The sequence below is a fragment of the Physeter macrocephalus genome, chromosome 5, assembly GCF_002837175.3.
Source record: "Physeter macrocephalus isolate SW-GA chromosome 5, ASM283717v5, whole genome shotgun sequence".
Classification (NCBI taxonomy): Eukaryota; Metazoa; Chordata; class Mammalia; order Artiodactyla; family Physeteridae; genus Physeter; species Physeter macrocephalus.
In genome coordinates, this window is record NC_041218.1 from 63,223,791 (window position 1) to 63,237,693 (window position 13,903).

General features: G+C 38.1%; 2 protein-coding genes across 5 annotated transcripts in view; both read left to right on the plus strand.

Moving 5' to 3' along the window:
* Nucleotides 1-13,903, plus strand: part of UMAD1 (UBAP1-MVB12-associated (UMA) domain containing 1) — a 260,457-nt gene that overhangs the window by 103,042 nt on the left and 143,512 nt on the right. The gene's annotated exons all lie outside the window — the stretch shown is intronic.
* On the plus strand, nt 3,795-5,437 carry LOC102996121 (protein transport protein Sec61 subunit alpha-like). The gene is given in 3 exon segments (XM_024130315.3): nt 3,795-3,869; nt 3,931-3,982; nt 3,985-5,437. Coding segments are annotated over 3 exon segments (1,368 nt in total). The 3' UTR covers nt 5,226-5,437.

Consider the following 13,903-nt stretch of genomic DNA (forward strand, 5'->3'; position numbering starts at 1 on the left):
CCTGATTCCTCCAGCTCTGTTTTTCTTTCTCAAGATTGCTTTGGCTATTCAGGGTCTTTTGTGTTTCCATATGAATTGTAAGATTTTTCCTTCTAATTCTGTGAAGAATGCCATTGGTAGTGTGATAGAGATTGCACTGAAACTGTAGATTGCTTTGGGTAGTATAGTCATTTTCACAATGTTGATTCTTCCAATCCAAGAACATGGTATATCTCTTCATCTATTTGTATCATCTTTAATTGCTTTCATCAGTGTCTTATAAAGGTCTGCATAGAGCTTCCAAAACTATGTTGAATAATGGTGGTGAGAGTGGGCAACCTTGTCCTGTTCCTGATCTTAGCGGAAATGGTTTCAGTGTTTCACCATTGAGGACAATGTTTGCTGCGGGTTTAACATATATGGCCTTTATTATGTTGAGGAAAGTTCCCTTTATGCCCACTTTCTGGAGGCTTTTTATCATTAATGGGTGTTGAATTTTGTTGAAAGCTTTCTTTGCATGTATCGAGACGATCATGGTTTTTGTCCTTCAGTTTGTTAATATGGTGTATCACATTGTTTGATTTGTGTATATTGAAGAATCCTTGCATTCTTGGGATAAACCCCACTTGATAATGGTGTATGATCCTTTTAATATGCTGTTGGATTCTGTTTGCTAGTATTTTGTTGAGGATTTTTGCATCTATGTTCATCAGTGATATTGGCCTGTAGTTTTCTTTCGTTTTGACATCTTCATCTGGTTTTGGTATTAGGGCGATGGTGGCCTCGTAGAATGAATTTGGGAGTGTTCCTCCCTCTGCTATATTTTGGAAGAGTTTGAGAAGGATAGGTGTTAGCTCTTCTCTCAGTGGTTGATAGAATTCGCCTGTGAAGCCATCTGTTCCTGGGCTTTTGTTTGTTGGAAGATTTTTAATCACAGTTTCAATTTCAGTGCTTGTGATTGGTCTGTTCATATTTCCTGTTTCTTCCTGGTTCAGTCTCGGCAGGTTGTGCATTTCTAAGAATTTGTCCATTTCTTCCATGTTGTCCATTTTATTGGCATATAGTTGCTTGTAGTAATCTCTCATGATCCTTTGTATTTCTGCAGTGTCAGTTGTTACTTGTCCTTTTTCATTTCTAATTCTATTGATTTGAGTCTTCTCCCTTTTTTTCTTGATAAGTCTGGCTAATGGTTTATCAATTTTGTTTATCTTCTCAAAGAACCAGCTTTTAATTTTATTGCTCTTTGCTATCATTTCCTTCATTTTTTTCTTTGCCTCCATTCTTTTTCCAAGGTCCTGGATCATCTTCACTAACATTATCCTGAATTGTTTTTCTGGAAGGTTGCCTATCTCCACTTCATTTAGTTGTTCTTCTGGGTATTTATCTTGTTCCTTCATCTGGTACATAGCCCTCTGCCTTTTTATCTTGTCTGTCCTTCTGTGAATGGGGTTTTTGTTCCACAGGCTGCAAGATTGTAGTTCTTCTTGCTTCTGCTGTCTGCCCTCTGGTTGATGAGGCTATCGAAGAGGCTTGTGCAAGTTTCCTGATGGTGGGACTGGTGATGGGTAGAGCTGGCTGTTGCTCTGGTGGGCAGAGCTGAGTAAACTTTAATCCACTTGTCTGGTGATTGGTGGGGCTGGGTTCCCTCCCTGTTGGTTGTTTGGCCTGAAGTGACCCAACACTGGAGCCTACCCAGGCTCCTTGGTGGGGCTAATGGCTGACTCTGGGAGGGCCCACACCAAGGACTACTTCCCAGAACTTTTGCTGCCAGTGTCCTTGTCCCCACGGTGAGCCACAGCCACTCCCCGCCTCTGTAGGATACCCTCCAACACTAGCAGGTAGGTCTAGTTCAGTCTCCTGTGGGGTCAGTGCTCCTTCCCCTGGGTCCTGATGCGCATACTACTTTGTGTGCCCTCCAAGAGTGGAGTCTCTGTTTCCCCCAGTCCTGTCAAAGTCCTGCAATCAAATCCCACTAACCTTCAAAGTCTGATTATCTGGGAATTCCTCCTCCCGTTGCTGGACCCCCAGGTTGGGAAGCCTGGGGCTCAGAACCTTCACTGCAGTGGGTGGACTTCTGTGGTATTAGTGTTCTCCGGTTTGTGAGTCACCCACCCAGCAGTTATAGGATTTGATTTTATTTTGATTGTGCCCCTCCTACCATCTCATTGTGGCTTCTCCTTTGTCTTTGGATGTGGGGTATCTTTTCTGGTGAGTTCCAGTATCTTCCTGTCGATGATTGTTCAGCAGTTAGTTGTGATTCCGGTGCTCTCCCAAGAGGGAGTGAGAGCCCGTCCTTCTACTTTGCCATCTTGAACCAATCTCCTGAACTCTTTACCCTTTAATCATATGTTTTCATGTCTGGAAAGCAACTTACAATGGTTGCTTTCAGGAACAGCGTGTTGGTGGAGAAGGAGACTTTTTACAAATTGATTAATTCAGCAAATATTTATAAAGCACCCATCATGTGCTAGACACTATGTAAAGTATTGGCTATGCAGAGGTGACCAAGATGGACATGGTCCCTGTCTTCATGAATTTTACAACCTAGTGGTAGAGCCAGGCATTTAATATGCACATATACAACACACACACACATATGTATTTACTTACAAATTGTAATGAGTGATATGAAAGAAAAGGATGCTATGAGAGAGAATTCACAAGGGGAACTAATTTAGGGTAGGAGGTGGTTCAGGAAGTGATATTTGTGCTGAAACTTGAACGATGAATCAGAGTTAGCTGGGCAAGAAGTGGAGGAAAGCATTCCAGGTAGAGGAAACAGCATGTGCAAAAGCCCTGAGGCAGTAAGGATTTTGGCTTACTGGAAGAAGTGAAAGAAGACCAGTATCACTGAACTGGGATGAAATTGGATAGGAACAGGCAGGTCAGATTATACAAGGCTTGGCAGTTTGAATTTTGATCTGAAATGCAAGGGGAAATTATTGAAGGAGTTTTAATCAGAAGAATTATAGTATCTGTTTTTTGTTTGTTTGTTTTAATTTAAAGACCTCACTGGTCTTTAAATTAAAGAGGAGAATTTGTAGATTATGGCCTAGAGCAATAATAAATAGTCCAGGCGAGAGGTAGTGGTCACTTGGACTAGAGTAGTGACAGTAGAAATGGAGAGAAGTGGGCACATTTAGAATGTATTTGGGGATATGGTGGTGGATTATATATGGGGACAAGGAAGTTCCCTAGAATTAAATAAGTGTCCGATGGCACGAGCCATAGGGTGGAGGATATAGAAGTCTAGAGAAGGAACAGGTTTTGGGGGAACATCAAGAGTTCAGTTTTTAGACAAAGTAACTTTTATGTAGTAATGGAGGTTTTTAGTAGAGGTTTGGGCTTACAGTATAAATCTGGGGATTATCAGGGTGCAGATGGTATTTACATCTTTGTGAATGAATGTGATCACCTAGGGAGGGAATGTTGAGAAAGAGAGCCCAGGACCTGGCCCTAGGGAGCTCTAAAACCTAGAATTTGAGTAGAATCGGAGACGTTCACAGACGGACTGAGAAAGAACAGCCAGAGAGTCAAGAAGAAAATACTGAGGAGAATGGGTGTTGGGAAAGCGAAGAGAAAAGTGTTTCAGTAAGAATTAGACCCATTCTTGTGTAGTTGGAGTAAGCTTATATTACCTTTATAATTATATATGTATGTACAGCTATATTTTTTTCCCTAAAAAATGCCTTTTTAATGTATTGGTAGGGCTGGCTGGAGCGTGTCGGGAGCGGGCGCCGAGGCCCGAGCCGCGGGACCCTAGCGAAGGACGTGCCGAGGTCGCTGGGCCTCGCTGGGCAGCCCTAGCTGCTGCCATGGGCATCAAATTTTTAGAAGTTATCAAACCTTTCTGTGCAGTTCTACCAGAAATTCAGAAACATGAAAATCCAGTTTAGAGAGAAGGTACTATGGACTGCTGTAACTCTTTTCATCTTCTTAGTATGTTGTCAGATACCACTATTTGGAATCATGTCATCAGATTCTGCAGATCCTTTCTACTGGATGAAGTTATTCTTGCATTCAACAGAAGAACTTTAATGGAATTGGGTATCTCCCCAATTGTAACATCTGGTTTGATTATGCAGTTGTTAGCTGAAGCCAAAATCATTGAAGTTGGAGATATACCCAAAGACAGAGCCCTATTCAGTGGAGCCCCAAAACTATCTGGTATGATCATTACCATGGGGCAAGGCATTGTGTATGTCATGACGGACCTGTATGGGGATCCCGCTGAAATGGGTGCTGGAATCTGTCTCCTTATCATCATTCAGTTGTTTGTTGCTGGTTTGATTGTGCTGCTGTTAGATGAGCTGCTACAGAAGGGTTACGGCTTGGGGTCTGGGATTTCCCTCTTTATTGCCACCAACATCTGTGAAACCATTGTCTGGAAGGCCTTTAGTCCCACTACCATTAACAGTGGCAGAGGTACTGAGTTTGAGGGTGCAGTCATAGCTGTGTTTCATTTACTGGCCACCAGGACAGACAAAGGTCGAGCTCTAAGGGAGGCTTTCTATCGTCAGAATTTACCCAATCTCAGGAACCTCATTGCTACAGTTTTCGTGTTTGCTGTTATATATTTTCAGGGATTTTGTGTGGATCTGCCCATTAAGTTGGCCCAGTACCAAGGGCAGTACAGCAGCTACCCCAAGCTCTTCTACACCTCCAACATCCCCATCATCCTGCAGTCGGCCCTGGTGTCCAACCTGTATGTTATTTCCCAGATGCTGTCAGTTCGATTTTTAGTAAATTTACCAGGCAACTTTTTAGTAAATTTACCAGGACAGTGGGCTGATGTCAGTTGGGGAGGACCTGCTTGTTCTTACCCAGTGGGGGGCCTTTGTTACTACCTTCCTCCTCCTGAGTCCATGGGCACCATATTTGAGGATCCCGTCCATGTGGTTGTATATAGCATCTTCATGTTGGGATCATGTGCATTCTTTTCTAAGATGTGGATAGAGGTGTCTGGTTCCTCAGCCAAAGATGTAGCTAAACAGCTTAAAGAACAGCAAATCGTGATGAGAGGCCACAGGGATACCTCTATGGTTCATGAGCTTAATAGGTACATCCCCACAGCAACTGCGTTCAGCGACTTGTGCATCGGTGCCCTGTCCGTGTTGGCTGACTTCCTCGGGGCCATCGGCTCCAGCACTGGAATTCTGCATGCAGTCACTATTATTTATCAGTATTTTGAAGTATTTGTTAAAGAACAGGCTGAAGTTGGCGGGATGGGTGCTTTGTTTTTCTAAATGTTCCAGTATTTCTTTTTGTGTGTGTGAAAGGGAAAATATTTTGACACACTGTTTTTGTCAGATAATGCTGGCTCCCCTTTTCTTCTCTCACAGTTTGTTTTCAAGTGCTGACCATCTCATTCCTGAAACGGGCACGGAGCTAAGCCTGTGTGCAGCATTAGCACCAGCTGCCTTAACACTGAAGTTTACATTATTCATTAAAAAACCTACATGCGGTGTTGCCTGTGACGCTGGAAACCAATGTACCCGCCTTGCCATGTTCAGTTGTGATGGTGAGATGGTGACATGGATCAGTTTTGCACACAACATTCAAGACGCTCAATATTCCTCCCACTTGCTTAAAAATAAATGTAATTCCGATTGCCAAAAAAAAAAGTATTGGTATCCAAAAGACAAACCTCACTATAACTTAAAAATGAAATTAACCAGTGAGATGACCTTGGATGAGCTCTCTTTTGGAGTAATTTTTTTAAATGTACACCTATAAAAGACATGTTCAAATACATGTACAGATACTTACAGAGTGGGAAATATACAACATGCAGAATCCAAGTAGAAATTGTTTTTATAAAATTAGCATCCTGTTTTCCATGTATTATTACATGCCTCTGCTGGTTGGATTAATAGGACTTTAAGAAATATAAGTGTTAAGGTTGAGTTTAGTTTTGATTTCTTGTTTGTTCTGATGTGTCAAACTTGGAAAAGTAGGGATTGCTCTGCCTAAGTGTGATTTCCCCTTCCTAGCTGGGTAATATAGCTTAACCAGTCAGACTTCAGGAATATGTCTGGTATTCCCCAAGCCTTTTTACAGTTGCAACAGCTGATGCTACTGAATTATTTTAGCAAATGATAGAATGTTTACTTGTAGAAGAAAGAATGGTGTAATGGAAAGAGCATGGACTTGGATTCAATCCTAGTTCGAATTCTTACTCCTGCACGTTTGCACAGCCTACTTAATCTCTTCATCCTTATTTTCTCATGTATGAAGTGACTATACATAATGAATACCTACTGCGCAAAATTTTTGCGAGGATTAAATGAAATCAAGTATGTAAAATGCATAAGAAAATGTCTTTCACAAAGTGTGCACTTAATAAATGTATTGGGTTTTTTTTGTTAAGTTTATAAAAAATATGGTTTCTGGAGTCTCCTGGCTCTTGCATCCAATGTGCATCAGTCATTATTTTTCTCATCTAAAAAGATTAACATTTATTTTTCATCACAGAAAATGAGATTTTCACCATATATAATATTATTTATGTTTATAAATATAAAAAAAATTTAAAAATCAAGGCATAATTCATATCAGTATTTGTTACTCTGTTTCTCAAGATGCCTTTTCTAAGTGACAACTTCTTAGAAGATTAATTCTTTTAATTAATGAGCCTAACATTTAGAACCAAAATTTTTAGGTAAAGTGATTTTCAGGTTTGTCAACTGAAAAGAATGTAAGTATGAGTGATCACAGATTTTAAATTCTGTATTCATTTATCTGAAATAAGCTTGATTGACGACAGAGTTACTATTGTTTGATGCTTTAATTTTTTCATCTCCGATATTGATGTTTTATTTCATATAAAACGGCACTATGGTAGAACATTTGCTCTTCTTTCTGTCGTAATAGACTTGCTTTAAACTAAACCCATCAAAGTGCTATACATTCAAATGCAATCATGTTAAAGTAATATTTCTCAGTGTATTTGAAAAGACTTGCAGAGAAATATTTATTGTAAAGCACATGGCTTTTACAGTGCGTTCACTAGGCTGTTTTTGCTTGGTCTGTATTTATGTCTGTGTATCTACATTCCTGTTGAAATCTGAAAGAGGTGCTGTATATTTAAGTATTCAGTTTAGTCACATCAGTGTGCATTTCTGTTTAAGTATCTGTGTAGAATTGGATTAGAAGCAACACAATCAGATTTGGCTGGTGAGTCAAAGTGAAATGTATATAAATTCACTTTCTTACAAATAAGTTGCTCTAAAATCAAAGTAGGAGAATAAATGTAGTGTGAAATGTTACTCAAAATACAGGCACAGCATAATTAGCAAAGGTTAGTAGAAATGCTATTTTTTAAAACCTGAAGTGTAACAGTCAATTTCCTCACTACAGGAAATAGCAAAGCAGTTGACAAACATCATCTGTCAAAAACAGTGTTAAGGCAGGTTAAGAACCACAAATATACGAAGTTTATAAGTTGTAAAACTGAAAAGGGAATGCATTTGATTTTAATATCTTTTACACATTTTTTAAATGTTATACCGATTGATTTATTTCAATAAAATTTCCAAAATCCTGTTAATACTTCCTTTATCTATGGGCTGATAAAATATTTTAGATGTGGGATTTTCCTACTTTGGACAAAGTGATTCTACTGCGGGAAGAATCTACTCATAATTAAAACTGGGGAAAGTAAGTTATTTTTTTCCATTCTGCACTTTCTTAAAATTATTGTGGTAAAACATATATAACATAAAATTTTCCATTTTAACCATTTTAAATGTACAATTTAGTGGTATTAATTACATTTACAATGTTGTGAAACCATCACCACTGTCTATTTCCAAAACTCTTTCATCACCCTAAACAGAAACTATATTTTTTAATAAAATCTTTATTGAGATATAATTCATATACTATAACATTAACTTACTTAAAGTGTACAATTCAATGGCTTTTAGCATGTTCACAGAGTTGAGCACTCATTGTGTAGTTTTACAGGCAACTCTAGAACCTTTTCATCACTTCAGAAAGAAACTCTGTACCCAATAGCAGTTACTTTTCATTTTCCCCAAACTTTCTGCCTCTATAGATTTACATTTTCTGTACATTTCACATAGTGAAATCATACAATATATTTGAACTTTTCTGACTGGCTTATTTTACTTCTTTTGTGGCTGAGTCCTTTACTGCTTTTACTTTTCAAGGTTCATCCACGTTGGAACCTGTATTATTATTCCATTCTTTTTTATTGCCGAATAATATTCCATTGTATGGCTATACCACATTTTGTTTATTCACTCATCAGTTAATAGACATTCGGATTATATCTACTTTTTGGCTAATATTAATAATGCTGCTGTGAATATTCGTCTACAGGTTTTTGAGTATATATGTTTTCATTTCTCTTGGGTATATACCAAGGAGTAGAATTGCTGGGTCATATGGTAACTCTATGTTTAATCATTTGAAAAACTCCAGACTGTTTTGCAAAGGGGCTGGCCCATTTTACAGTCCTAAGTGCAGTGTGTGCAAGTTCCAATTTCTCAATATCCTGGCCAATACTAATTGTTACTGTCTGTTTTTTCTTGTTTAATTAATTTTTATTGGAGTATACTTGCTTTACAGTGTTGTGTTAGTTTCTGCTGTACAGCAAAGTGAATCGGCTATACATATGTATATATCCCCTTTTTTGGATTTCCTTCCCATTTAGGTCACCACAGAGCATCGAGTAGAGTTGCCTGTACTATACAGTAGGTTCTCATTAGTTATCTATTTTATACATAATAGTGTATATATATCAATCCCAATCTCCCAATTCATCCTGTCCCCCCTTCTCCCCATTATCCGTACGTCTGTTCTCTATGTCTGTGTCTCTATTTCTGCTTTGCAAATAAGTTCATCTGTATCATTTTTCTAGATTCCACATATAAGCAATGTATACGATATTTGTTTTCCTCTTTCTGACTTACTTCACTCTGTATGACAGCCTCTAGGTACATCCGCATGTCTACAAATGACCCATTTCGTTCCTTTTTATGGCTGAGTAATATTCTATTGTATATATGTACCACATCTTCTTTATGCATTCTTCTGTTGATGGACATTTAGGTTGCTTCCATGCCCTGGCTATTGTAAATATTGCTGCAGTGAACATTGGGGTGCATGTATCTTTTTTTGAATTATGGTTTTCTCCGGGTATATGCCCAGGAGTGGAATTGCTGGATCATATGGTAGTTTTGTTTTTCGTTTTTTAAGGAACCTCCATACTGTTCTCCATAGTGGCTGTATCAATTTACATTCCCACCAACAGTTGTAGGAGGGTTCCCTTTTCTCCACACCCTCTCCAGCATTTATTGTTCATAGATTTTGTTATGGTGACCATTCTGACTGGTGTGAGGTGATACCTCATTGTAGTTTTGTTTTGCATTTCTCTAATAATTAGTGATGTTGAGCATCTTTTCATGTGTTTGTTGGCCATCTGTATGTCTTCTTTGGAGAAATGTTTATTTAGGTTTTCTGCCCATTTTTTGATTGGGTTGTTTGTTTCTTTTTTGGTATTGAGCTGCATGAGCTGCTTGTATTATATTTTGGAGATTAATCCCTTGTCAGTTGCTTCGTTTGCAAATATTTTCTCCCATTCTGAGGGTTGTCTTTTCATCTTGTTTATTGTTTCCTTTGCTGTGCAAAAGCTTTTAAGTTTAATTAGGTCCCATTTGTTTATTTTTGTTTTTATTTTCATTACTCTAGGAGGTGGGTCAAAAAAGATCTTGCCTGTCTGTCTTTTTGATTGTAGTCATCCTAGTGGATATGATGTAGTATCTTATTGTGGCTTTGATTTGCATTTACCTGATGGCTAATAATGTTGAGCATTTTTTCATGTGCTTTTTGGCCATTTGTATATTTTCATTGGACCAATGATTATTCAGATTTTTTCCTTATTTTTCACTTGGGTATTTATGTTTTTATTATTGAGTTATAAGAGTTCTTTATATATTCTAGATACAAGTCTATCAGATACATGATTTGCAGGTATTTTTTCCCATTCTGTAGGTTGTCTCATAAATCTTTCTTTTTGAGATCCTACTGCTTCTTCTTTCTAATTTCTAATTACATTGTGATGTTATTTTGAGAAATTCCGTTCTCATTATGGGATGTACATATCAGTGACAAACAGAGAAGGGTTATACTTTTATTACTCTATGCCAAGAAAGTTCATTTTCTAATCCTGCACTTTGTGCTGTAGCATTCAGGAAGCATTTATTTTGGTCCCTGTTTATGTGCTGTACACTGGAACCAACCTCTGGGGGTATAAGGTGGAACTCATTCTTGTAAGCCTACAGTCTAGTGGACAGGTCAGAAAAAGTTATGTTGTCAGGAAAAGCACTGTATCTTTACAAAGCAAGGAGAGTTTATTTTATTAGATTTATGATATAAACTTACAAGTAGTGGAAGGAGACTTGAAAATCACTGAGTCTATTTTACTTAATGATGTGTAAAACTAGTCTAGTACAGTGATTTCCAACAAACGGTCTGTTTCCCCACATTTTCCACTGCCCCTCATCAGAGCTCCTGCTCAGTCTCTCTGAGCCCTGGAATCTGATCATGCTGGCACATTATTTTTGTCATTTCCAAGGCTGTTATTCTCTCCTCTTACTCAAGTCTTATCTAGAATCCAAGGCCTACCTTAAGGCCTCTCATGACTGGTACGTTTATGTTAACTGATGATCTTTTCTTTCTCTGATTAGTATAGTACTTTGCAACTCTAATTGTGTCGTAACTAATAGTCTCATGTTTGAATGCTTAGTTGCCCTCATAGCTTAATTGTACCATAGAGTTCAGACCATTTATTTCTTTGGGACACTACTCATGGAGCTGAATGGAAGAAACATGATAAAAGCAAGAGTTTCTGTTCTAACTTGGTAAAATCATTTGGAAAAGTGATGGAGGGAAACATTCTCTGGGCAAAATCAGATAGCAACGAGTTAGCATATGCATTAGTTGACATAGTTAATTAAACAAGCTGTTATGTTGAGTTGAAGGCAAGGAAAATATACAGTCAGTTATATTTGAGGCTCTTTAGCATGTTTCTTTCTTCTACCCCCAGATTTTTCATGGGATATGCAGTTTTAGTAGGTTAACTTGGAGCTCTCATATGTTTAAAGTTTTCCATTTCACACATGTTGTCTAAATATGTGCACATAGTTTTTGCTTTTGCTACCAGCCTAATAAAAGCCTCTTGTGAATGCTTATCACCTTGTAAAGTAGTTACCAGAGCTACAGTAAAATTTGCCTGCAAGTGAAAAGGCTTTGACTTCCCTAGAGGGAGAATAAAAAACATATGAGACAAATAGCAGCAACTGAAATTATCTGGTGTAGAAAGTGGCAGAATGCCAACCAAATGCTCTGTCCCTAAAATGTTTTAAATTTTTATCTCAGCTCACTAAAAAGACCACCTTGTTTAAAGAACTTCAAACACAAACTTGGAAATGTCTCATTATTTTGGTACAATTTACACAAACAATCCCCTTTTTTTATTTCTATCTTCAGGGATTAAGGTCCTGTAGATTTAAAAGAATTTTTTAAAGATGTTTATATCCCTTCTTAAAAATGGAGTGTTTGTATATGTGTGTTGTGTGTGTGTAAATTGTTACTGAAAGTTATTGCCATGTTTTTGATACTTCATATATCTAATTAGAAATGGTGTTGATTGTTCAGTAGGCAAAGTGGCCTTCAAGTGCATGGTGAGAAATAGTAATGAGATACCTTCACTAGCCCGTAGGCCATGAGGACTCTTTTCCTAAATAATAGAGATGCAAGGGGTTGATAAATCCTACTATCGTTTTGGAGTTGCCTTGGGCGGATATTATGTAGTGATGTTTTGATGTCTGTCCTAGGGCAGAGGACAACTCTAGCCTTGCTTTGCTCAGAAGTATTGATTTTTTTTTTTTTTTTTTTTTTTTGCGGTACGCAGGCCTCTCACTGTTGTGGCCTCTCCCGTTGCGGAGCACAGGCTCCGGACGCGCAGGCTCAGCGGCCATGGCTCACGGGCCTAGCCGCTCCGCGGCATGTGGGATCTTCCCGGACCGGGGCACGAACCCGTGTCCCCTGCATCGGCAGGCGGACTCTCAACCATTGCACCACCAAGGAAGCCCCTTGATATTTTTTTTGAAGTTATCATTTAGAAAAGTCACTGACTCTTTTTCCTTTATAACTCTTAAAATTCTTAAAAAAGTCCTAGTCCTAGAAAGCCCAGTTATTGTTTAATACATTTTATTTAATTAATAATCACTCTTATTTTTTCTACAATTATTAATACTGTTCCATTTGTTGAATACTTTGTCTTATAGAGCGTTTCATACATGCTACTTTATTTGATCCTTTCAGAAATCCCTAGAACAAGGCAGAGCAAATGCTTTTATCCTGGTTTATGGATGAGGAAAACTGAGGCTCAAAAATATCCAGTGACTTGGAAAGGTCAACAGGTAGTAGATCATGGGTTTTTTTCCACGGCTCTACAGTGTTACTCAGAAAGTTTCAAATCTTGGGTTATTGTGATACTTAGCAATTATGAAATATATTTTTGCTCAGAAATAAAAAAATTCTTTTAACCAATTGAAACTGCCAGAAAGGCTGCCAGGGTAGTAACTCAAAACAGAGTGGAGACCGAAGGTTTTGGTCCTTTCATGTGAAGCGCTGAGCCCACTAGGTCAGGGTCTTGAGAAATGGGAAATCTTCATTGTTGCTTCCTGAGTTTCTCTCTGAAACTGTTTCTCTCTATAACTGAAAATTTGGCTGTCATTATTTTCAGTTTAACAGGTAGTTTTCCTTGAAGGAAAAGGAAAGTTTGCTGTGTTCTTGGAAGAAAGTACAGAAATTAAATATGAATCATTAAATTATTAGAGAATGTACTGTTTCTGGGCCCAAAAATAGGAAAGCAAAGTATAATCATCTAATAAGGCATTATATGTTTTATTGTATGCATTATGTTTTATTTTATATATACAATTAAATATTTTATTTATGTTTTATTATATACTTGTTTATGTCATAAGGTGAAACCAAATTCTGTTCCATGGATTAGAACATAATATAAATTCAGTACCTATTTATAAAATACAGATTTATAGAAATATTATGGAACTAATGATGACATTTTGATATTGTTGCTGCTACAGAACTAGATGACCAATCCCAGAATTGCACTATGAATTAATCACTCAATCTCGTTAGAGCTGCTTTAAATTTTGTTAAAGGGAGCAGGTGAGATAGGACTTATCTTTGCCTTGGATTTATATTTATAGCAAAGTAATCAGCATTGTGCTGTGGCAGTATATTAATAATACAATCATAATGCTGATGCACCTATTTACCAAAGTTTGTGAAATATATTTTACCTTTTCATAGCTGTTCAAGTGCTATATATCATGTTGCTCTTCTGACAATGGTAGTATATTTTAATATATGTTTAAGTTTTTAAAATTATTTTTAAAATTAAAAATGTAGGGAGAAGAATTATAATATTTATTAGTACAATAATACTTTGGGATTTAGCTCAGTGAGCCTAGAACCAGGCATGGTCATCAATGAATCTAACACCCAACTTCCTACACTCAAGATACCCCTTTGCATCCCATTTTATCACTGTGCTAGAGACGTCCCAGCATACGAGATTTTCCTCCATCCTTGGCTCATCTTAAGTCAGTGTGATTACATTAATTTCTATATTTGCTTCTTTGTGTTTTGTTTTTCAAAAATTTCCCTTGTGGGCTTCCCTGGTGGCAGTGGTTGAGAGTCCACCTGCCGATGCAGGGGACACGGGTTCGTGCCCCGGTCCGGGAAGATCCCACATGCCGCGGAGTGGCTAGGCCCGTGAGCCATGGCCGCTGAGCCTGCGCGTCCGGAGCCTGTGCTCCGCAACGGGAGAGGCCACAACAGTGAGAGGCCCGAGTACCGC